Source organism: Rhagoletis pomonella, unplaced genomic scaffold (assembly GCF_013731165.1).
Source record: "Rhagoletis pomonella isolate Grant_MI unplaced genomic scaffold, Rhpom_1.0 Rhpom_scaffold_00004, whole genome shotgun sequence".
NCBI lineage: Eukaryota > Metazoa > Arthropoda > Insecta > Diptera > Tephritidae > Rhagoletis > Rhagoletis pomonella.
In genome coordinates, this window is record NW_023458558.1 from 20,652,329 (window position 1) to 20,676,852 (window position 24,524).

Here is a 24,524-nt window from a genome sequence, read left to right on the forward strand (position 1 = left end):
TTGAACTTAACATGCAGAAGTTAATGGTTTAATTTATTAAATCTTATTTTTTGCACAAAATCAGAATACACCGCATATATTTTTGTGCAAATATCCATTACCGAGTAAGTCATTGGATGTTAGTCTAAATCTGCAGCATTTGCTGTCCCTCCAGTGCGTCTAGGTACATCCCCGAAGGGAGCTGGCTGTGGGCCATTTTCGCTTTCGTCGTCGTCATCATCAAACCCCTGGAACAATCGTGTAAACAAATCACCAAACATTCCACCCATTAAACCGCCACCGCCCATAGTAGACGGCGGTGCAACACCGAAGAAATGTACTCCTATTTTTATCAAATACTTCTCAAAGGAAGGGTCCCTATTCAAAGACGGTTTATACAGGTCACATAAAGCACGAAAAGCGTCCTGTCGCCCGGTATCGATGCAGCGAAACAAAAAGTATACGAAATTGAGTAGTGGTTGTTTAAAAGGAGCTTCTTTACGCCTGATATCCGAATGATTTGTGGTAAAGGAAATAAACGTTTCTTCGGATGTTCTGCGATCTTTTAAACATAACTGTTGTAGTACGGCTTGCACTATAAACAAGTCCAATTCGCTGTCATAGCCTTTGTTTTTATGAATCTTTATCAGAATGCGTCCGCACAAATTTCCATCGCGACTTAGTAAAAAGTGATGACGTGCCTGCTCATAATTTCCTTCCGCCCAAAATACTTGAGCAATAGCTTTATGCATGCTAGGATGTCCCAAAGTGTTTCCGGACATATCGCTACTCCATTTTATTGCACGATTCTAAGAATTTGTCAATATAAGAAATAAATGGGGGAAACTTTCCATTATGGCCGTTCGTTAAAGGTGCGGTGGGCGAGAGGAGATGAACCGCCATTGACAAAAATGCAACCCCCGACCACCTAGCCCCCCTATGGTTCCCTACGGACCCCTTAGAAAAATGGCCAAAAATCGCAATTTTTACTTGCGTCCGCAGTATTTTTGCGTAGAATTCCTTTCTGCGTAGGCGGCCTGCAGTCGCGCTTATGGATTATAAGTTATAATAATAATTTATAACCCTTACTACGTAGAATTCTCCTTTCTGTGTGACCTAACTGGGGCTACCGCCCCAGTGATGTAACCTTGGGGAAAGGATGAGGTAACTAGAATTCCCTTTCTGTGTGGTAAACCTGGGGCTGCCGCCCCCGTGATGTCTATTTTGGTTACTGGGTGTTTTATAAAAATGTCTTGTATATAAAAATGTCTTGTATATAAAAATGTATTGTGCAAATGAATATTTAACATTTTTCAAGCGAATAAACGCTAAATGAAAATTGTGATTTTTGGCAATTTTTTAAGGGGTCCCTAGGGAACCATACGGGACCTAGGTGGTCGGGGGTTGCATTTTTGTTAATGACGGTTCATTCCCTCTCCAAAAAGGTGGGTTAGAGGTGCCACGCCCACTTACCTTTCGCCCACCGCCCCTTTAACGAACGGCCATAAAGGAAAGCCAACCCAATAAATGGGAAAGTGGAAGGAAACAAAATATAGACTTACGACCAAAGTTTCGCGTTCAACAGTTGTAGCGCTGAGATGTCCAATAATAGTAGCCAAACGATCAATCCACAGGTCACCATCATTACTAGCTTCAGTTCCAGCACTACCACGCTTTTCTAATGTATCGATAAGAAGAAGGGCTAAATCCGCGGCACTGGTCTCTTGTTGTTTAGAGACGAGCTTCATTGCGCCGCTCCACAACAGCTCCAGACAGTCTGTATATTTCTGTTGCCCAGTGTATCTAAAGTACAATGTACGATACATTTGATGTGCTTCATAGTAGTTTCCCGACTCTATTGAATTTTCCAACTTTGTCAGCACACGGCTAACACCCCGCTGACCACCTCGATCTAAAACAGTTGCCGTCATAATCGCTTTGGTAGTATACAAATTACTTAAAAATATATTTTTTAAATGGATCGCTGCGAAAATTTGCTATTTTTTTCTTTTGACGTTTCTGTGACATTCCACATACCACGACCACATTTAGTGCTCGGACACCCGGTGCAGCGCATGAACCAATGAACCAAGGGTGTGTTACTGGCGAATTTAGATTTTCGCCGCGTACTTATTAATGCCAAAATCATGTGTTTGTTGTAAACAAGGCGAATTCATATTACAACAAACACACTATTTTTACATTAAGAAGTACCGTTGTGAAAATTTAAATTCGCCAGTAACACCTCCTTGTATAAATTCGCCTTGCCTTTTGCCCGCGTCGCTCAAAGAGTCGCAATAGCGGAGTGGTGAAAGCATTAGGCCAAAAACGCAGTTGCAGAATTAGGTCCTGGCCGAGGTCAAATAAAAGCTCACTTCAATTTTGCCGTATATATGGCGTGAAAATGTATCGTGAAATTGTGCGCGTTATTTCCTATCAACATTTAAAATCAAACTCCAGAACCACAATTAATTTTCTTTTCTAGAAGGTTTTGACTTTTTAGTTTCGTGTGGTTGGGGATGGAATTATAAAATTTATCGATAAAAGACATAACATAAAGATACTAACACACTGTCAACAACAAGGGAACACAAAGGTACAAGCACACTTCTACAGCCGAGCCAACAATAGTGGAGCGGCGGGCAAAGAGCATCGAGCAAAGCGTCGATTTCAAATGCATATGTTTCAATGGGAGAGCGCATAGTGATGAGCAGAACTTACGTACCCGTTTGTAATTGAAGCTAGGAATGTTCGATATTTAAGAAAGTATCGATATCATGAATCGATTTAATTCATTGCATATGAAATCGATATGGCGATATACTTTTTTCTGAAAATCGATTACAAATACAACGATGGCTGATTAGTCTGCGTTCAAACACGGAAACTCGAGTTTCTTATTATCGGCGATTTCTCTTTTGGTGTTGCCCTTTGCATTCACACACAGAATCACTTTTGTACGCAATTGTTGTTGTCAGCTGTGAATCGCCAACTTGAATTACTCAGACGAACGAGAGCACAAAGCGTATTTCCCGAGTACGGGCGACTCGGTACCCGTCCCCTTTCCTCGTCGCTCTCTCCCTCCAAGCTTCGAGTTTCCGCAACAAAAATTTTCGTGTCTGAACGTCGACTAAGGCGATCTGTAGTTGTTGGTTCATGTGTAACATTGTTTCATGCATGAATAGACCTTACAACGGGGAAGTCCAAACACTGTTAACAGTGAAAGAGAAATGTCAAATTAAAAAAAATTAATTTTTCTTAATTCAGTCTGATCATTTGTTTATCTTCTATCTTTAGTAAATATATTATAAAAATATACGCAATTTTCGGGAGATGGAGCAATCAGTAGCCAGTAAAAATAAAACTGGAGCTAGTACACTGTCTCCAATAACCACGAACCAATCAACTATCGGAATGGAGTCTGCGACTGAAGTAGTTAGGGAAAGTTGTAACAAATTTCCGTCATCGAAGTGGGTGAAGCTGAATGTTGGTGGAAAAATTTATGTGACCACCTTATGTACGTTGGTTAGTAAAGAGCCCGATAGTATGTTGGCGCGCATGTTTTCGCAGGATGGAATGTTGCCTAGTGAACAAGACGAACAAGGTGCTTATCTCATAGATCGCAGTGCGCACTATTTTGAGCCAATTCTAAATTACTTGCGGCATGGGCAACTGATTGTGGACGCTCATGTTAGCCTTGAAGGTGTATTGGAAGAAGCGAGGTTTTTTGGAATTTATTCGCTTATAAGTCAACTTGAACCCCAACTTGCACAAATCAATCGACCCATAGACGATATGCCACTCACACGACGGGATGTTATTAAAGCATTGATTCAAACACCCCATGCTAGTGAGTTGCGATTTCAGGGCGTTAACCTGGCAGGTGCTGATTTACGAAAGCTTGATTTCCGTAATATTAATTTTAAGGTAGGTTTCGCTATTAAAATATGTAATTTGCCTAACAGAATCTTGAAAGTTTTTGTACTTTTATTTAACTATCTGCTATTAGTATGCATGTATGCAACGGTGTAATTTATCACATGCTAATCTGACGTATTGCTGTCTCGAACGCACCGACTTGGCCTATGCGAATTTGGAGTGTTCGCAACTCGTTTCAGTAAAGGGATTGTGCGCTAATATGGAGGGCGCCAACTTACGCGGATGTAACTTTGAGGATCCGACTGGGGTCCGTACTAATCTTGAAGGTGTCAATCTTAAAGGTGCTTGCTTAGAAAGTAGCAACATGGCAGGAATAAATCTACGTGTTGCCAATTTAAAGGATGCAAACATGAAGAATTGCAATTTGCGTTCCGCTGTACTTGCAGGAGCCGATTTGGAACGTTGTAATTTATCTGGCAGTGATTTACAGGAAGCAAATTTGCGTGGTGCCAATTTGAAAGACGCTGAACTCACCCTTATGGTGACACCATTACACATGGCTCAAGCCATACGATGAGGTGTGGCTACATTAAATGTTACCATCCCACACCTTAATTTTCCTGTGATTTGATACACTATCTATTTCTTGCTTGCGCTTAATTTTCGGGATTTAATTGAAATAATATTTTCAACACTGCAGAGCCAAGCAGAAAACATTATAGTGATAGTCTGTAGAAACTATTTACATAAAAATTAATATTAGAAATTAAGAAATTTCATACTACGAAAAATAACAATGACTGAGGGACTTGCATACAACATCACTAGAGAGTTAATTTTTAACAGGAATGTCATGTGTATACATTATAATCATGCTAAATTAATCCGCAGATAATAAAATCCCCGTAAGGTATTATTGTTATTCTGGAGAAAAATTTCTAAAACGATTTTACTTAAAATTTTTAGATTCGATACCCAAAAGCGTTTATTTTGTACGAGAACAAATTGTGCTATGCACACTTGCCAAAATTTGATCTATTGTATTGTAGCAAGCACTCGTGGAAGCGCAGCGGTGCAGCAGTATAAAAAAACCCTTGTGTGCATCAAACCTAAGTATTCTCTTAAATGCATCGGTATAAGTTTGCCCCAGGACTTTTTTTCTTTTACAAGTGGTTTGCAAGAACTCGACAAGCTTTTCAGGTGACCAGCCTTTTATTAAAAAACTGGTGTGGAGTTCTACTGGAAAAGTATTTGCACTATAGGCTATCCACAGAAAATGAACCTACAATTTACGGTCTTTGGCAGTGTGCAAACTTAATTTTTTTAATATGCGGTAGAATTGAGAAAAATCATTCAATTACACTGGATCACAAATTTTAATTTGATATTTGGTCTCCAGACACCACTATCCAATTTTTATATAGAACTGCTCGGTGAATCCGAAATTCGGGTTAATTTTTTTTCTATGGACACGTTTTCGAAATACATATTTGCAATTTACCGTTATTCAGCTTAAAGCAAAAATTGGTTCCTTTGAATAACGTATATCTTACGAACCAATTTAAAAATCGTAGCATAAAATACGGAAAATGAAAGCCAATGAAATTCTCCATAAATCGTATATACATCACTTTCCGATAGGGCTTATAGTTTGTGACAAATTAATCATTCCAGCTTTTTTTATTTTTTAATGAAAAAATTAAAAAATCAAACTTTAACAGAAGAAAAATAAAAAAAAAAAAACAGTTATGTGCCAAATTTTTGCATGTTTCCTGTTGCCTGTTCCGTTACAAAAAAAAATCAGGTTACTGATGAAGAAACTCGATGGATAAATACGAAATAATGAGTGGTCAAATGAAAATGCGCAACCTAACCTACCCTATATTTATAGTGCGCTTTTTCTTTTTACTAAAAGAGAACTTTCAGGAAAAAAATCTCGAAATTTTCTTTCATATATTTTTACGTTAGGTTTTTTGCCGTACGTCCACGTATCATTTAAAAAAATATCGTGTACCGTTTACACCAAAAATTTGGCCGAAATTGTACACAAAAATGAGTCACATGTGACTCCTTATTTCAACACGCTATCGTGAGTCACATATGACTCATTGGACAGGGAAGTTGTTAATCTAAGTTTAAACCGGCACTGAAAAACTGGCCCTAAGTATACGTTCTACGTTCTTGACTAATTTCAGCTTTAAGGCCTGTATGCAGCTCTCACTGGCCATCTCCACAAGATAAAATTTATTGCCGCCCAGCTGTCATTTTGGTCTCTAGATATAAGTTATATCAGTGGCAATATTTGTGTGGGCTTTTTTATATCTTGATATAAGCATTTGTATGATAGCTTTGAAAACGTATTTTTGCCGGATTTAATCGCTTAAAAACTTAAAAAATAGGCTATTATACAACCAAATACATAATTACAAATAATTTAAATTTTTGCTTTTATATTAAAATAATAATGATGTTGCAGCCACGAAGTTTTCGTGCAAATGAAAATGTAGCTGTCAAACTACCAAATTGCCGGCAATAGATGGCAAGATATAAGCTCTGATATATATTGCTCTCGAAGAACAATGAGCGGTCTCCATTGGCAAATTATATTCTGACATATGTATCAAGATATAAACTTTATCCTGTGGAGACGGGCAGTCAATAAAAGCAAAAACTCCATATAAAATGACGTACAAGAAATGGCTAAGAAATTTTCTTGAGTCAAATTTCCTTAAGGCAGTACGCAGTTCTTAAGAAATTTACTACTCTTTCTACTACGGTTTTCTAAAGTTTTTTTGTGAAAAAAGAGCACAAGGCAACCTAGGTTTGCAACAGAAATACATGATAAAAATATAGGCTGCATTTCTTTATTCATTCTGAACGTTTGGAATAAACTTTTTTGTTTATTTATTCTTTAGAACGTTCCTGATGATATGTTGACGTATATTTCAAACGCATTCTGTTTATTCCGGCAGTGAAATTGGATTATCCGGAATGTATAAAGAAACGCAGCCATAGTAAGGTATAACCGCTGAGAGTCACTTTTAAAATTCTTGACGTTTCCAAACAATTTAATTTTTAAATTTTCTCACAAACTCACACACACATTTTCATTTTTGATCTCAAGCAACAACAATTTCGAAGAATTTCAATTTTTTATTTTCACTTTTATATGATTTTAAAATGTTGGCAAACTTCAAAAAAAAATCATGGCCGACAAATTGAGAGAACGGTTCTACCATATGCCCGTTCCATTATTTCTTGAGGAAAGAGTGAGGCAACAGGCTGTGAGGTATCAAAAATGTCAAAATTCCTTGGACACATACGCGAAATAATGGAGATTTTTTCTTGGCCGTTTTCTTGAGAGCTGCATATAGGGCTTTAGGACGACATTTAAAAACTTGGCCACATTTTCGTGGTGCGTTATATCGGCCATTTCATTTCAACAGTTATAGTGTTATCACACTCATACTCACTGAACTTACCACACTCACGGTGAAATTTCATGATGTCAGCTTTCAGGGCTGCCAGCTTCGCTCAAACCGTGCCATTTTTGGCCCTCTTACTCCAAATGGCACTTAATTTTTCAATTTGGCATTAAGTGCCAAAATGACACTTTTGAAAAATACTAACATTTTATTACATTTTTGGGGAAATCCGGTAAGTGTACTTCGTTTTCTGAACTAAAAATTTCTAATTTCTATAATTTATATTTATACAACTGGTTTATCTTTTCAATTACGCCAAAAAATATTTATATACGGCACACTTTTTTATTCTCAATATGGCACTCCATAGCTAAGAGTGGTTGGCAGCCCTGTCAGCGTTTGGTAGATCAAGTGAAAATAGGTGAAAATCGTCACAGTTCGTTCCAGCTCTGCATCGCACAGACAAGAAATTCTATTTCTGCAGCTGACGTGATATTTCTGTCAACCCCCCCCCAAAAAACAAATTTTCTCTCGTTGAAAAGAAGAAACTAAAAGCAGTAAAAAAGCCGCACGACGAGATTTAGTGCTAACAATTTTCGCGTTCATAATTTTATTGGCGAAAAGTTTCAGAAGCCGAAGAAGATTGCATTTTGCCACTCCGTTTTCGGTTGAATTGAAAAAAAAAGTTGGTAAGAAAAGTCTAAAGAAGGCCACTAGCTTTCCTGGAGTGTAGCAGCGTAAAAGAGATAAAGATATTAGACATTCTCGTACAAGTACGAGTACAGTGCGCTTAGTACCACTGGTGGGAAGAGCACAACAACGAAAAATATCGGACGGGACGAATGCCGCTACGTACAATAGGAAAGAGGCGAAAAAACGTGGTTTTTCGGTTTGCTAGCAGCCCAGCAGAAAATTGTCAAATTATAGAAAAATAAAATTATTGAGTGACTTTCGCGCCGGATTGTGCACTAGTGACGCAAATAAAACGCTGTAAACGTCGCGAGCTCGTTGAAAAATGGAAAATCAAAACAATACCGCTGCCGTCGTCACAGATGCAGCCACTGCTGCAGAAAATGGTTCGAGCGCTACTCAGGAAGTCTCATCTACAAGTAAGTACATAGCTGAAAAAATCTAGTATATGTGTACGACTGTTTGGAGGAAGAGTGTCATAATTTAAGATTTTTAGTTAAGTACAATTGCTTTCAGCTGTTGTGGGACTTTTTCCTACGAATTTTAAAAATTTCCTAGTGTTTTTTGGTTTCAGCAGTGAACCGATTAGTGTAAATATGTATGTATATGTAGATATTTGAATGGCGTACGATGAGGGAATATTGATATTTTTTGGTATAAAATGGGGGAGGAATAATAAGCTATATCGTAAGTTTTCTGCAAGCGTCTCATAGTCCAAAAATTCAAATACTCGACAAAAACTGCTTTAAAATTTGCGGTCTACATTTGCCCCCATGTTAAAAATGAAGAGCCTTGTTAATCGATACAGCTATTATTGTACACAACATAGGAGAAGGGGTGGGTGTCTGTCATTAATTCATATTTAATTTATTATTTTTTGATTATGACCCTCTTGCAGTAAAATTACCACATTTACTACATGCATGCATGTACATAAACATATATGTATTAATTAGTTACCCCGCTGGGTGACGTAAACATAGGGCTGGTTTCTCCAACTCAACTTAACTTAGTTTAAACATTTTTTGGACTTAAGTCAAAAGCTAAAGCTCAGTTAGTCTAGACTTAATTTCCGTAACTTAACGTAATATTTTGGCCAACCTGTTATATGAGAAACTGTGTTGGCGGTTAATTAAAACTTAACTTACCGTAAGAAACCTAAGAACCTATAGATTTTAGGTTCTTAAGGTGAAATTAGTCGAGAACGTAAACCTACCGGTACTTAAACCCGCGTCAGCTAACACGATCTGTCTTACAAGAGCGCCATGTAAATGAAAACTCAACACCGCAGAACTTTTATGTAGTTGTAGGCCGTAGCGCAGAAATCTGCGGAATTTAGATTTTTCCGTGTCAGCGGATTTCTTCCTTCTATAGATGGTTGCCCCGTCGTCAGTTTTGCAGATGGTAAAAAAGTTATAAGTTCCTATTCAAAATACGTTTAAAATATTTGAAGTTTACTATCGAATAAGGTTTTTGTTGAAAACTAACTAGTTTATATTTAGCTAAAATCTATTATAGCACGAAAAATTGTAGTTGAAAAGGTAAGGTTATGAAAAGGCAATGATGAGTGGCAACACTGTAGTAAACAACACTGAGGGCTCCGGTAATCGACAAAATGCTTCTAATTTGACCTTTTGATTACGGCCTTACGGAAATTGAGAGCGGTGAGAGAAACGGGAATGTCAGACTCTCGTTTTTGTATTTCTTAAAAATAAATAAAAGCAAACATTTGGCATTTTAGGCGGCAAACTATTAAACAGCTGAAAGAGAAAATACAAAAACAAAATATTTCCGCTCTTGGCTTAAGTTGACGTGTTGAGTAATCATTGATGATTTCTTACGGTAAGTTAAATTAAGTTAAGTCTCGACTCTAGACTAACTGAGCTTTTAGCCTACTTTTTACACAGCTTATTCTTGACGAAGTCTAAAAAGTTGGCTAAACTAAGTTGAGTTGGAGTAACCAGCCCATAGTTTATGAGGAATGCTGGAGGATTGACAGTTATTGGCCAGATATAAATGTAGACCCAAATACCGTTGGACTGATTTTGTTAGAGTACTTTATAGCTAAGTAGGTAGTAGGTAGATTGATTACATACATATATGCTTCGTTTCCACGAAAGTTGGTTCTACGTAACCGGTATAACCGGTACGACCCAAATTTATTTATTTATTTATTTATTTATTTATTTATTTTTTACAGTCTGTTAGACTTATATTGCAACAAAGATTTAACATTCTTATAATTAGATTTTAGATTTAAAATATAATATAAATATTAAATATTAAATACAAAATACAAAATGCTCTACAGAAATTTTTAAATAACATTATTTCTTTATCACTGCAATTATTTTATGTCATTATACACGCATGCAATTTCCTGGAAGTTATGTAGACGGTTGGAAAGGCCGAGTTTCCAATCCGCGCTATTCTTTTTGGGTTACTCCATTTATTGATATCTCCTGGGTGGTCAGAAAGGCCGAGTTTCCGATCCACCCAGTCGCGCTTTCGTGACGGTTAACGGTTGGAAAGGCCTAGATTCCAATCCGCTCGTTTATTGTTTATTATCTAATTTATAGCTGTCACTCCAGTTTCATTCTCTGAAGAAACGTTGGAAATATGTATGCTGATCACATCAACAACAGATCTTGCTTTGAACTTAGCCGATGCTTTTGCTTTGTAACTCTTATTTCCTATTTTATGTAAAATTGAATGAATTAACGTGTGCACCTCTAGGGCTCTTGGGACACGTTTTTCTTTCATCCGATTTTGAAAATAGGCCGCGCACTAATTTTATTTATTTATTTTATTTATTTATTTATTACGATCTTGAAGATCTAGATAATTTAATAAGGTACAAAGTATTTTTAATGTTTACATATTTGTTTCGATTCTTTAAATTTCTTCGACTTCAATTATCTAATAATCTATAAAATTATTTACTAAAAATTTTTAACTACTTGATAGGTAGCGCTTTACAGTAGCTGTATAATAATTTTTTTAAATTTTTTGGTATTATTGCAGTTTTTAATATCAATTGGCAGATCATTATATTCTCTAATTCCATCGTAGTATATACTTTTTTTATCGAATTCGGATCTCACTACCGGCAAGTAAAAGTTGTTATTGTGTCTTGTTTGATAGCTATGGACCTCTCTATTTAGTCTGACACGTTCACTTAGGTAATTCGGCAGGTTTCCCAACTTTATGTTGTGTATAAACTTCAATGTGTAGTAAGTCATGTTCTGTTTTACACTAAGCCAGTTTAAGCTGTCAAGTAAATCTTTAATTGGGGTATCATACCGTTTTCTTAATATGAAACGCATAATTTTGTTTTGCTTAATTTGTAGCCTGGATATTTGCGAATCAGCTAATGCGAATAGAATTGTAGGGCAGTAAATGAAATGCGGCTCGATAATGGATCTATAGACCAGTATTTTGTATTGCTTACTAATATGCTTGCATGATCGAAACATGAACCCTATTTTTTTGGAAATTTTCCCTTCAATGTATTTTAGATGTTCATCCAATTTTAATTTGTCATCTATAATTATTCCCAGATATTTTATTCGGTTTACTCTTTCTATAGGGGTATTTGCTATTTTTAGCGACACATTATCATCTTGAGTCACTCTAGACCCCATTATCATCCATTTTGTCTTTTCTATGTTTATTTTAAGCATATTTTGGCACAACCACTTATATATTGCCTGTAGGTCCGACTGTATTTTTGAGGCTGCCTCATCAATCGTGTTACAGCTTATAGTCAAAAGTGCATCATCAGCGAATAATCTTATTTTGCAGTATTTGATACAGTTTTTAATATCATTTATGTAAATTATAAAAAGAATTGCTGCAAGCACCGATCCCTGTGGCAATCCTATTTCAATGTCCACTTCATGGGAAGTCTTACTTCTTATTACAGTTTTCTGTTTTCTTCCACTAAGGTAACTTTTGAACCAGTTAAGCGCTATATTTCTAATGCCAATATTATACAGTTTTTTTATAAGAATATCTCTGTCTACTGTTTCGAACGCTCTTTTTAGGTCGAGGAAAACTGAAATTGTAAATTGTTTCTTCGTTCTACTTTCTTTCCATTCTGCAACTACCAGGTTAAGTGCAGTTTCACACGAGTGTTTTGATCTAAACCCTGACTGCTCATTTATAATAATTTCGTATTTATTTAAGTAATCCAGCAATTGGTTCTTAACTACAGTTTCTATTATTTTCTCATCGCTAGGTAAGGTATTTATGGGTCGTATCTCCTCTGGCTTAATTGTTCCCTTTACTTTTTCAACAGGTACAATTACTGATGTCTTCCAGCAATCTGGAAATACACCAAATTGGAAACTTTCATTAATTACACATGTGTAGGTATAGCCTAAGTACTCCATGCTGTCTTTTAATACACCTTCCGTTACTAATTTTTTTCCTCCGTATTTGTTTTTTAATTTCGTTGTAACTCTCATAAGTTCTTCAACATCTATTTCTTTCAGTTTAAACAAGCTTCTGTTTATCTCCATTTGATTTCCACCTGCTTCGAAGATTTCAATGCTATCTCGGATTCTGCTTATGCTCTCACTAAAGTAACGGTTTAATTCAGTTGCTATTTCATAATCATCTTCAATAAGAGCACCATTTACAGAAATTTTTTGAATTTGTGCTACCTTACTACTCAGATTTATGGCGTCTTTTAGACATTTCCACATTAACTTTTGGTTATTAGTATTTCTTGAGATTTCGTTTTCCATAAATGTTTTCTTTTTTATTTTAACTGCTTTTTTGTAATATCGTTTTATTATAATATAGTTATCCCAATTATTGGTTCTCTCTGCTATTTTAAATTGTTCATATTTCAGCTTATTCAATTCTGTTAGTTCATGGTCGTACCATTTATTAATCAATTTAACTTGAACTCGTTTTTTATATGTTAAAGTGGCCATTACGTCATTGAGGATACTGTTTATTCCTTGGACCTTTAGGCTAACTTCGCAGTTGTTTAGTTCAGCTAAATTGTAAGTTCTAAGGAGATTTACTAAGTGGTCTTTTGTATAGTTATTCCAACACACGCGGTTTTCATAAATTCTCATTTGGTACTTCTTTTGAATTGGTAGTTTGAATGAAATAGTTTCATGATCTGATATTTTATGCGAAGCCAAATTCGATACTTCAACTTCAGTTTTGTTACTAAAGAGTAGATCTATTCTCGTTTGCGTTGTTTCTGTTATTCTTGTATTAAAATTAATTAATTGATACATTGCTAGTGATTCGAACGTCCTAATTAGCTGGCTCGAGTATGTTGTGTGTGTATTGACATTTATATTAAAGTCGCCAATAACGATATTGTTGCCGCTTTCAGAAAAGCAATCTTCCATCACCTCATTAATATGTCTTATAAATTCGGCATCACTGGTGTTTGGTGAGTGATATAACGCACAAATCCGCCACTTAGTTATACATCGTATTGTTTCCAACACAATACACCATATATTATTACCTATGCTCCTATTGAATATAACTTTGAAATCAATTTGCTTATGAATATAGGTTAAGACACCACCGGTGTGACGACTATGCGAGTCGCATCTAATATGATTGAACCCAGCAATCTCCAGTTCCGAGTCATATACATCCTCCGTAGTATGTGTTTCTGCACAAAGTACAATATCTGGATTTTCTTCCTCGATCATTATTTCAACTTCATTTTTGTTAGCTGTGATACTATTTGTATTAAGATATATACATTTTAGTTTATTTTTGTGTTTCTTGAATTTTTCATTATATATTTTTTGTGTGTTTTCTGCATCTTCATTTAGTTGCTAATAACCTAATTTTTGTTTTTTTATCTCTAGTTTATTATTGTAGCATTGACAGTGCCTGTCAAATGTATCATGATTTATGTCTAAAGCTAGGTTTAATTTTGTGTTCGCTTTTATGCAATTTAGACACTTGTTAATTGGATTTTTTTTCACATGTTTTATCGTTGTGTTTTCCGTGGCATTTGTGGCAAGCTTCTTCGTTTTTACAGTCGGCTGATTTATGATTAAATCCTTTGCATTTGTAGCACATTAGTACATTAATAGCATCGAAGACTTTACATCTATCCCACCCGACATTTATTCGCTCTGCGGCAAGAATTTTTGTAAAATCCTCTTTATCTATTTCGATGATTGCATTATACACCTTTATGTTGCCTCGATTTCTTTCAAACTGCTTCAATACTTTTAATGAGCCTTGGATCAGGTTATTATTTTGCTTCCTTATTGATTCTATTAAATCGCTATTTTCGTATTTAAAATTCATTCCTGCAATTAAGAAGCTTGGACGAATTGAGTTTGGCACTTTTATTTCATATTCTTTGCCAATGTTTTTTTCAATGGCATCTTTGATTTTTTCGCGTTCATCATTATTTTGACTATGAATCACCATTACACCATTATTTTTTGATACAATTTTCGAAATATTCAAATTTTTGGGATCAACTTTGCTGTTCAGATCTATTTTCGTTTTTTCAACCGCTTGCTTTACTTTGGGTTTCACAATTATTGCAACATCGTTTTTTAACTCTGGCAATGCCTTTTTCTTTATATTGTTTTTAATAGTTTCTGCATATGACATTTGTAGTTCATTAGTGTTGTTGTTCAGCTTTTTGATTTCACTATGCACCTTTTCGTTGTCTTTGCCGATTGTTTCAGTTTTGTTTTTTACTTCTTCAACCATTTCATATAAGTTTTTTACTTCTCCAATTTTTTTTTCAAATAATTTCTGAGATTTTTCCATCATTGCAACACGTTGTGTATACCGCGTTTCAACTGCTTCCAATAGTGACTTTATCTCATTTTGACTTTTTTTCATAGTTTCTTCGAATTCGCTCTTGTATTCGTTTAATATAGAGTTATTTTTTTTTACACTCATCTGCATATCTTGTAGCACCAGGTCGACGTTTTGTATGTATGTTATACATTCGTCACACATAAATCGTATCAGGTTGTTTTTCTCACCAATAATTTTTGCGCTATATTTATCAACTCCTGAACATTGTAGGCTCTCATGGTACACTTTACCACACACTCCTTCACATGCTATACCACTTTCCCCTCTTATTGTGGAATTGCATTTTGCACACACACCCATTTTTTCCGTTTATTTATCTGTGTATATGATCTATGTTTATATTTTGTATAAATGTGAAAAACTTATTTTCAATATAAAATAGTTAGTTTTGGAATTTTGTTCACTTTATTTGTAATTAATAAAACATAAATTCGCTTATTGAGTCTCTATCTCGCATATTTAGCGATTTTTAACACTTGGCTATGGTCGCTTTGCCATTTTTGCAATACAAAGTTTTCCGAGCAGAGCCAAACACGTCTAAACACCTCTCTCTCTTCTTAACTAATGTACATACAAAATTTGTAATTTTGAATATTACACTTAAAATGGTTCTAATCACAAATATTCCCGCAAATTGTTTAGTAAAGGTAACGCATACATATGTACATACATACATATGTGTACATCGTCATCGCCGTAACCGAATGATTGGAAATGCGTAATACCACTCTGAAGCACACAGGTTGGATTCCCTTTGCCCCAATGGCAAAGCCCAACAGAAATCATCGGCTTTCGAAGGTGGCGTAAAACTCTAGATTTTTTAATTTTTCTGAGAATTAAGAGATGTAAACTACAAATTTAGAGAAGGTTTTGCTTTTCAATAAAGCTTGAAATAAATAATATTTTAATTTGCGTTAATTAATAAATACATACAGTGGCGCTCAACCAAATAGCACACTTATTTTTTACAATTGAGGGATTCAAAACAGTGTCGTAAGTGTCGTATAGTTGTATGTCGTAAGCTTTAAAAGCTTAAATAAATGTTCAGAGAACTTGAAATGTTCACAATTTCTTACGTCTTAAATTTATTTCGTTAATTTAAAAAAATAAGTATTATTGATTCTATAACATCAACCATATAAGTCAAAGTATTAAATTTACCACATTAAAAAAAAAATTCCCTCAAAATTAAAAATTTTTTTTAGGTTTTTTTTTATTTCAAAATAAAAAAAGTAGAAGCATATTTTTTGCGATATAGAAAAATCCTAGTGGTGAGAGCATTAAAATTCCGACATTTGTTGGACCACCCTAATGTACATACATACATATATGTACATATGTGCATTCATAATAAATTGCAAATTTCGTTTTACATATTCTTTTCAACATATAGGAGTGCGATATTTTGACCAGTTTGCCCTATTTTTCTTTTGTTTGTTTAAAGTTTTATAACCCTATCGATTTTCGTATAATGAAATGCAAGCTTCAAGTGGCCACAAAATACCGTTAATTTTTAACAGTTTCTTTTGTTAACGGTGTTTCCAGCAAAATACGTAGCACCTTAAACAAAAAAAAAAAAAAAATGCCACAAATCAACGCAATTTTTTAGCAGCTTGAAACTTCCACTACTAAAATTTAATGGGTTAAATTTCATACCTAAAGTTTTTTAAAAATTTTGAACAAAAAGTTTGAAATTCTTTTGAAAATTGGTTGAACTAGCTATTTTGTGGACAACCATACATATGTACATACATACATACATATAGATATTTGTCATCCTCATAAAGTCTGTGCCAGCCACACCTCGATCCCTGTGTTTCACAATGGACAAAGAGTCAATTCAGAGAAAAAACACGCTCCGTACATATGTAGGTACATGTGTATGTACATAGTATGTAGGTAAATAATTATTTATATTCAATGCAATTTTTGCTTATATACACACAGTTAGTTTTCTGTATATAAGGGGCCACTGTCGTGAATGCAGATCATACATTTACTATTTATTGGTAATTTTCTAGTATTTTTATTATTTACCGTTTTTAACGCTACTTTGGTACATCATCATTAAAAAATACATATGATAATATTGGAAGCAACTCATCACATCTCACTGTAGCATTTAATTTAAAGTGGTTTACTGACTGTAAGAATTTTAAGACATTGTACATTTTAGTTTTCAAGAATTGCCTGTATGGAGTTGATTGGTTACTCAACACCACAACTCGTCAGCCGTTGACTAAAATTCGTATAACACTACGTACATATATGGCTTATTGATGATTCGTATGATTTGCTCATCGCTGATGAATGCCAACAACATCGCTAGCTGTTTGCCATTTTTCCATTTGCTTTTCGCTGGCTTTTATTAGCAATTCGTTTGTAGAAATGGGCTGGCGCATACAAATTGTGATTGCAAAAACAAATACATACGTACATACATATGTACTGATTGAGATCTCCATTCTTTGGTCCCATTTTAAAACTATTTACTAGTTTTACTTTCTTGGAACTATTATCATCGAAACGTTTGGAGTTTGGAGAGTGTTTGATATGGAGTACGACATATTGCGCGGTCGTATGCAATGTATGTACATTTGTGCATACATATTTACAGGGCTCTTACACGATATGTATTCGCACATGTAAATGCTACTTTTTTGCATGTACTCGTTTGTATCATATATAGTAGAACGCATCAGAAAAGTAGCATTTACATATGGAAATACATATCGTGTAACTGCGCTCTTAGTAGCTACAATATCTACTATAGTTACGGTGACCATATTTATGAGAGCAAATTTTGCAAATTTTTAGTATAGTGCAATTTCAGTCGCTAAGGCTTACCGTTAATTTTTGGCAATTTTTTCTTATTGGCGGTGATACGCATTTTTGTCATACAAAGTAAGTATGTTCGACCATTTTTTTGAAAGAGACGGCACTTTCCACTCAACTTTAAGGAGTTACAAAACTGCAAACCAATTTTTTTTCTAAAGATTCTAATTAAAAAGTTTAAAAATTTGGTGAAACATTGCAAAATTAATTTTTATAGTTTTTTGCACAGAGTTGGAAATTTGGTATAATTTGGTTTCTTTTATGAAAAGAGCTTTACTTTCATAAAATAAATAATAAACATTAAATGAACTAAGATAAAAAAGCCAAAAACTTACTAAAATGTCGAGTCCTAATTTCTATTTAGATCAAGGCATTCCTCGATTCGAATCACAGGCATTCAGATTAGAAAATAATAACTGTTTATGGAGAAAATTACGATTATATAGGAACATATTGTACTAAAATTGAATGGGCTGAAAAGTGCAATATTTGAATGAAAGTTTGCAGATTTTCTTTAATTTTGTACAAGGTTGGGAATTCTGATTTTTGGGATTTCTGTGGTAGATTTAACCATATTTTTATACAAAATTAGCAAAAAATAAAGTATTTAAAAAATAGTTGCCCATATTGCAAAAAAATTTGGTATACCTAAACTTTATTGACTGACTGTATGTGCATATGCCTATGTAGATACATACATATGTACATATATATATATACACAGTTTTAAACATCCCAGTGGAAAAAGATAATGTTTGGGAATGCATAAAGTAATCGATAGCCCATGCACGAAAATATACCAGAATTTCTCTACAGCGTTGTCATATGAAAATGATGTATCGCATGTCGTTTTACAAAACTATCGAAGGCTGAGTGGAAGATAGACCTAACTCCGCAACCGGTTCGAAAACCTCCTATCTTAGAAAATGGCTCGTGAACGCCCTACTTCAGAATTTGGCTGAAAATCGCCCTATCTCAGAATTTGGTTCAAAACCGTGCTATCTCATTTGAAAATATATTGAATATTCTGAACGAATTCTGAAACAGGGCCTTCTTCAATCAAATTCTGAGATAGGGCCACAGAGTTTGAACCCGTGACCAAGTTGGTAGTCGAACATGCATCCAACTTAGCTTTCTGTAGGTTAGAAATAAGGGTTAATTTTAAGGAGCTTCCAAATAAAATTTAAAATTTTTATTTAACTTTCATTAAGATAGCATCTTAAACTACTCCTATTAACGATTAAAAATAAAAACATCATATGAGAACTCAGTTAATTAGTGCCTTGTATAGAAAATGACCTCACCCGAGAGAAGTTGTTTTATCAAATGTCTACAGATTTGTATTCTTAGTTAGTTCAAAAACTTTTTGTTTTGTGGCTTTAAAACTAAACATTTTCCGCTCGCTTACATTGCGATGCATCTTTTCGGCCAACCGTAGTTGTTAATCTTTTGTTTGGTAGAAAAAAGTAAAGCATTCCCCTTTTCCCACTGGGATGTGCTTGGTGTACTAATTATTTTCTTAGTGTTTCAATGCCTTGTCATATTAGTGCAAAGCTGGTTTATGACGTAATGCGTTCTACCTGTACGAAAATAATTTCGTTTTTAACTCCTTAAAATGCGGTTAGACGTGGCAATGCAAGCTTTTTTTTACAGTAGCGCTTTTGACAACAACAACAACAGCAAACCGCGAAAGCGAAAGTCCACTTTCCTGTGCTTACGCCCAAAAAGTACATTTTGCAAATTTGCCGGAATCGCTTACGGAAATAAAAATTGGAAAGTGTTATTTGCACTTGAAATAACGCAAATCGAGGCTGCAAACAATTTCAAGTTGCTCCTGCTGCACAAGCAAAGCTGAAAGTGCTATCAAATAAATCAAAATCAAAAAAAAATAAATCATAAAAATGTTTAATAAAATTTCAAAAATAATTGTTCAACAGATGTGGAAAATTTGAATTGATTGAGAAGTTCATAGCGGCAGTTACACATTTATTTGACTTCTGTTAAATTACCTTAGGTTACATTTAAATGTGATTAATTCATTTGCATTATCAAAACAAATCTAAAGCAAATTAATGTTTTCAATATTTATCTTTATGTCCTTTATAAATTTCAGCGCAAGTACCCGCTGAGCCCACAAAGCGCTCACTGCGTGTCCAAACGTGGAAGAAGATTCAAGACAACAAGTGCGGCGTTGGTTTCAATGCCATTTTCAATCGCATACCTGGCTTCGTGGATAGCGACAAGGCGGCCAAGCTCCTCTCCGAAACCGATGAGTTCAAGAAGGCGGGTAAGTACATAAGAAATCAGTGATTTTAGATGTGCGTTATCGCCAAGATTTTAATTTGCATTATATTTGTTTGTTTAGAAAATATCAAGGTAAACATCGATCGGGCTTTACATTCGGTAAAATTGCAAACCTTGCTTGCCGGCAAAACTCTGTATTTACCCGGTACACGTGACTCGACAGCCATCTATTTGAAAGTTGATGTGCCTGCTGACGCTACTGATGAACAGAAGAAGGAAATACTGAATGTGCAGGATATTCAACAACATCGCACCGAAATCAGTAAGTTTATGAGTTCTATGAGTAGGTGCAATAAAATTGACTGCATGCATACATGCATATAATTAAAACTCATATATTAATGAATTGGTTTTTTTTTTTGTTTTTTTTTTTTAGCTTTAGATAACAAAGTTAAGTTGGACATGGTAGTAATTGGTTCGGTGTTGGTATCACGAGATGGTTACCGCATTGGACGTGGTAACGGTTTCGCCGATCAGGACATCGGATTACTTACCGAAATTGGTTCAATTACACCGGACACAGTAATAGCTACGATGGTACATGACCTACAGGTATGTAGTGTGTGTGAGAATATTAAAAGCAAAGTACACACGCATGAATGTCTCGAAATAGAGCTAAGCAAATCGTTGCTGACCTCAGGTTCATCGCAACATTTTTATTCGTTAAACAGTTGATAAGCGATGTGTTTTGTTTCTGTGCATTAGTACTCTATCAACGTTGTTATATTTTCCATGCATGTAATGCATTTTATTCTTCTTTGTTTTCAGGTTGTGGATAACCTGCCAAAAGAGCTTTTCCAAAAGTACGATACACCTATTGATTTGATTGTGACACCCACAGAGGTTATACATGTAGCCAAGCGGTTGCCACGCCCAACTGGCATATTCTGGGAATTGCTGTCGGAACGCCGCCTGAAAATTGTGCCTGTACTGCAGGTGCTTAAGGAGAACGAGGAGAAGGCTGGCAAAGTAATCGTTCTAAAGGAAGAGGATACTGACATTGAACAAAACCAAAACGCTCGCAGCCGTCGTCGTGGACCGATTCGTCGCTTTAGGCGTCGTAATCAACGTCGCGCAATCTCGCAAACTGATACTGAACAACAGGGCGTAGGTTTATGTTTATATTTCATATGAAATTTCTTTATTTATGTATTATATTTTACAATAGCAAGAACAACAAAAACGTAATCCACGCCGAAACCGCCGTTTCGGCAATCGTAGACGACGACCAACAAAGGTAAATATTTATTAGCAAGCAATTTTTGACAAACTTAATCAATATTATTTTATTGTTTAGTCTGAAGGAGATCAATCAGGCGTCGAAGGCAAAAGCCAGGAGCGAAAAGGTGCCGGCGGGGATCGCAAGCAACAACAACAACAGCAGCGCGTACGTAAGAATCGTCTTGCTCGCGACTTTTGCATCAAACTTTCAAATATTACGCGCGATGTACGCGTAAAGGATTTGAAGTCGGAGTTGCGCAAGCGTGAATGTAACCCGCTCTACATTTCATGGAAGGGTAAGTTGTCAGGTTTCAAATATTTAATAGTATGCTTACGAATATTTTGTCCCTTTTATTTGAGGATAATATCGCACACTAAAAATAAAATAGTTACAATCAAAAAGTTTCGAGTTTCGTCGTTTTACCATGAATGTCCGTATGAAATCACAGTATAGACCCCTAAATAATATAACAAACTCTTCATAAACTAGAAAATATCGTTATGCCCTATTTAAATAATGTTTTCTACAAAACAAGATTCGATCAAACCAAATTTAAATTTCATGAATTGAGTAGTGTTTAAAAATAAAACGCTGCTTTTTGAGTCACACTTACAAAAATTTATTTGATCAGCCATTTGCCATATGGAACATATCGGTGTTTGATATTTTTCCTCAGAGCATGGTCAATTCAATTTCAATTTTCAAAGCTAAGATTCCATTGTCGGCGCAATGGGCCGATTTTCGGCGCATTTCAATAATTAATCCAACACAATAGTGTTGGGCTGACTTTCAAAACGTCAATTGCTTTGCATACGTACAAAGCATAATGTTCCCTAACGCCGAACTACAAAATATTGACAATGCATATTTTTCCAACGCATCCGAAAAGTTATCGAAATGCATCGCTAGAGCAATCAGAAAGTTGATGCTTCGTTTGTTATTGGTTACCATTGGTGTTATAAAAATGGGAAATTCAGAAAAATTGTTCATTGCTATATTGAATATTTAAAATATGCAATTTATATGATTGCAATGTGTCGCACTTCTGCATATACACACAGTTTGAATACCGCAGTACAACAGTGTCCAAACATTGTATTGATACGTTTTGGATGTCAGCCTTGTTATGTTGTACCGATTATCGTCGCATATTTAATTTGGTCGATATGCACCGAAGAAGATTGCCACAATGTGCGATGATAGTTGTACAATTTTTTTTACATATTTTGCGCCGATAGTCTTAATGGAAGTAAAAAAAATGCCAAAAGTACTAATCTATTACAACCACTTTGCATAAAGCTATAGCTTCCGCTGGTATACAGGACCTGCCATTAAACTAGTCGATTAAGAGGCCCAAACAAGCGGTAAGAGATTTCGAGCTAAGCAATTGCTATTCCTGCAAAATTATCGTATTTGTACTCGTGTTTTATCAAAAATCGAAGGGTTATAAACAAAAAATATTCCTTAATCGCAGAATTGAAATGTAAAACAAAAATTACAAAGAAAAACTAGACAAACACCAATGCAAAACACATTCTGCGGTAAAACTTAAAATTTCGTAGAATTATTACAGTATTTTCTGCATACACCCCTGCTCTCCTGAAGTGTTATATAATTTTTGATTTGTGGCTTTTTTATGTAGTAAGCGTGCGGAATGATTTCTGTTTCACTTCAGACATCTAATTTTTTTATGATTTTATCCGTGTAATTTAAGGTCAGTTTGGTAAATGCTATTTACATTTCGGTAATCGCAATGGCGCTCCAAGCACTGAGGACGAAATTAATAAAGTGCTCAACTCGCTGACTGACTTTTCGCTCACGGTGACCACCGGTGGTGGTGGTGGTGGTACTGGAAATGCCAGCGGCGGTGAAGGAGACGCTGTACAACCGCCACAGACAAAGACCGTACCGGTGAATGTGGAGCTGCTCAAGTTCGATGAGAAGAAAGCCGATGGTGGTAGCGGTGCTGCTGCCAATGGGGATGTAGCCGCAGGTGGTGATGCTGGCGCTGCTCGCATCGAGTCCGTCGACACCACCACTGTATAGTATGAACTACGTGCTGTTTTGAAACGGCTCTACTTTTGGTTGGGACATTTGGAATCGTGCGTTCAACGAGAGAAAATTGTTTAACATTCATTTATTCCTCCATCAACACCTGCCCCTACATCTACATACTATATTTGCCTTTTCCTTTTCTAAACGTATTATGCAACTACGCACGTTTCTAAATTGGTCCGTGCCGTGTCAAAAACGGTTTTTACATATTTGAAACTAAACGTGAAAAACCCACATAGACAAGAAAAGATATTTGCTCGGTCCTGAGCAATGCATTTGTTTTTATTTAATTTAAATTATTTTCCGGTTTCATTTTGATTGTATTTTATATATATATATTTTTTTTGTTAAATTTCTTTGCATTGCATAGATAAAAAATACTCGTATCATAATAAACTTGCGCGCACGTTTTAACTTATTTATATAATGAAATCACGATAAAAACTAGTAAAATACAAAAGAAAACAAATTTAAGAAAAAAATAAGAAATAAGGGAAAATATTACAAAAACAAAAACCAAAATAAAAGCGAATGAAAACAGGTATTCATTCTCAACGCAATTTCCAAATGTCCTGTTCCAATTTGAAAAGCGGAAGTTTAACTGCACTAGCAGTATATGTATACCGCTGCATGCGTTTTTTACAACAAAAATCTACAAAAAAAAACACAAAAAATGTTGGCAAAAAACAAAACAAAAAAACAACAAACATATATTGAACTAACAAAATGAAACATTTAAAAGAAACTTGTGCGTTTATTTTAATTAATTTAAAATATTTTCCGATTTTGGTGAATCCTTTATTTTTTGTTTTCCATTTAACATACTACAACCAAGAATACACAATTACTTTCTTTTTATACAAAAAACAGAAACATTAAATGAAATATTAAACTTGTGAAACAATGAATTGAAATATATGAACGAAGAAACAAACGAAACGGTAGGCTTTTCATTCTTTGCAAATCCGCAGAGCTGCTGCTATGTTGCAGTTCGGCCTCCGGCAAATCCAAAAATCGTATTACAAACCATCTGCATTCGTCACCACAAAAGGAGTATGCAGATCTTACAATCCCGATCGCATACAATTTAACGGGCATGATTTGAAAAAGTACATGTTGACTAATTCCATCGTCCGTATGACAACGCCCCACAACGTTTCCGCGAATAACAATTCCTTTCATGATGTACTCTTTAGCTCTGATCCAGTACTCCATGAACTTACAGGATTTTACACGAACTTGCAGGAAGTTGCTGGAAAAATGTTCCCGTACTCCAAAATCCTACAAAATCCTGTAAATGA

The 24,524-nt window shown here is 35.2% G+C and overlaps 3 protein-coding genes across 4 annotated transcripts; 2 read left to right on the top strand and 1 right to left on the bottom strand.

Moving 5' to 3' along the window:
• Nucleotides 1-16,884, bottom strand: LOC118737195 (Golgi to ER traffic protein 4 homolog). Of its 2 annotated transcripts, none has more exons than XM_036467552.1 (3): nt 16,845-16,884; nt 1,542-1,891; nt 1-788 (listed from the first exon to the last, which is right to left on the bottom strand). In XM_036467552.1, exons 1-3 carry the CDS (start codon nt 16,873-16,875, stop codon nt 120-122), a joined length of 1,050 nt encoding a protein of 349 aa, XP_036323445.1. In that variant the 5' UTR covers nt 16,876-16,884; the 3' UTR covers nt 1-119. The 2 variants fall into 2 exon arrangements, with proteins under 2 accessions (XP_036323445.1, XP_036323444.1); XM_036467551.1 differs by lacking the exon at nt 16,845-16,884 and adding an exon at nt 2,017-2,155.
• Nucleotides 3,194-4,780, top strand: LOC118737196 (BTB/POZ domain-containing protein KCTD9). Its single transcript, XM_036467553.1, has 2 exons — nt 3,194-3,906; nt 3,989-4,780. Exons 1-2 carry the CDS (start codon nt 3,313-3,315, stop codon nt 4,433-4,435), a joined length of 1,041 nt encoding a protein of 346 aa, XP_036323446.1. The 5' UTR covers nt 3,194-3,312; the 3' UTR covers nt 4,436-4,780.
• On the top strand, nt 7,708-23,888 carry LOC118737193 (methenyltetrahydrofolate synthase domain-containing protein). Its single transcript, XM_036467547.1, has 8 exons — nt 7,708-8,392; nt 19,756-19,929; nt 20,008-20,208; nt 20,323-20,498; nt 20,715-21,053; nt 21,115-21,183; nt 21,244-21,463; nt 22,883-23,888. The coding sequence occupies exons 1-8, from the start codon at nt 8,299-8,301 to the stop codon at nt 23,212-23,214; spliced, it is 1,605 nt and encodes a 534-aa protein (XP_036323440.1). The 5' UTR covers nt 7,708-8,298; the 3' UTR covers nt 23,215-23,888.
• Nucleotides 23,889-24,524: the final 636 nt, after the last annotated feature.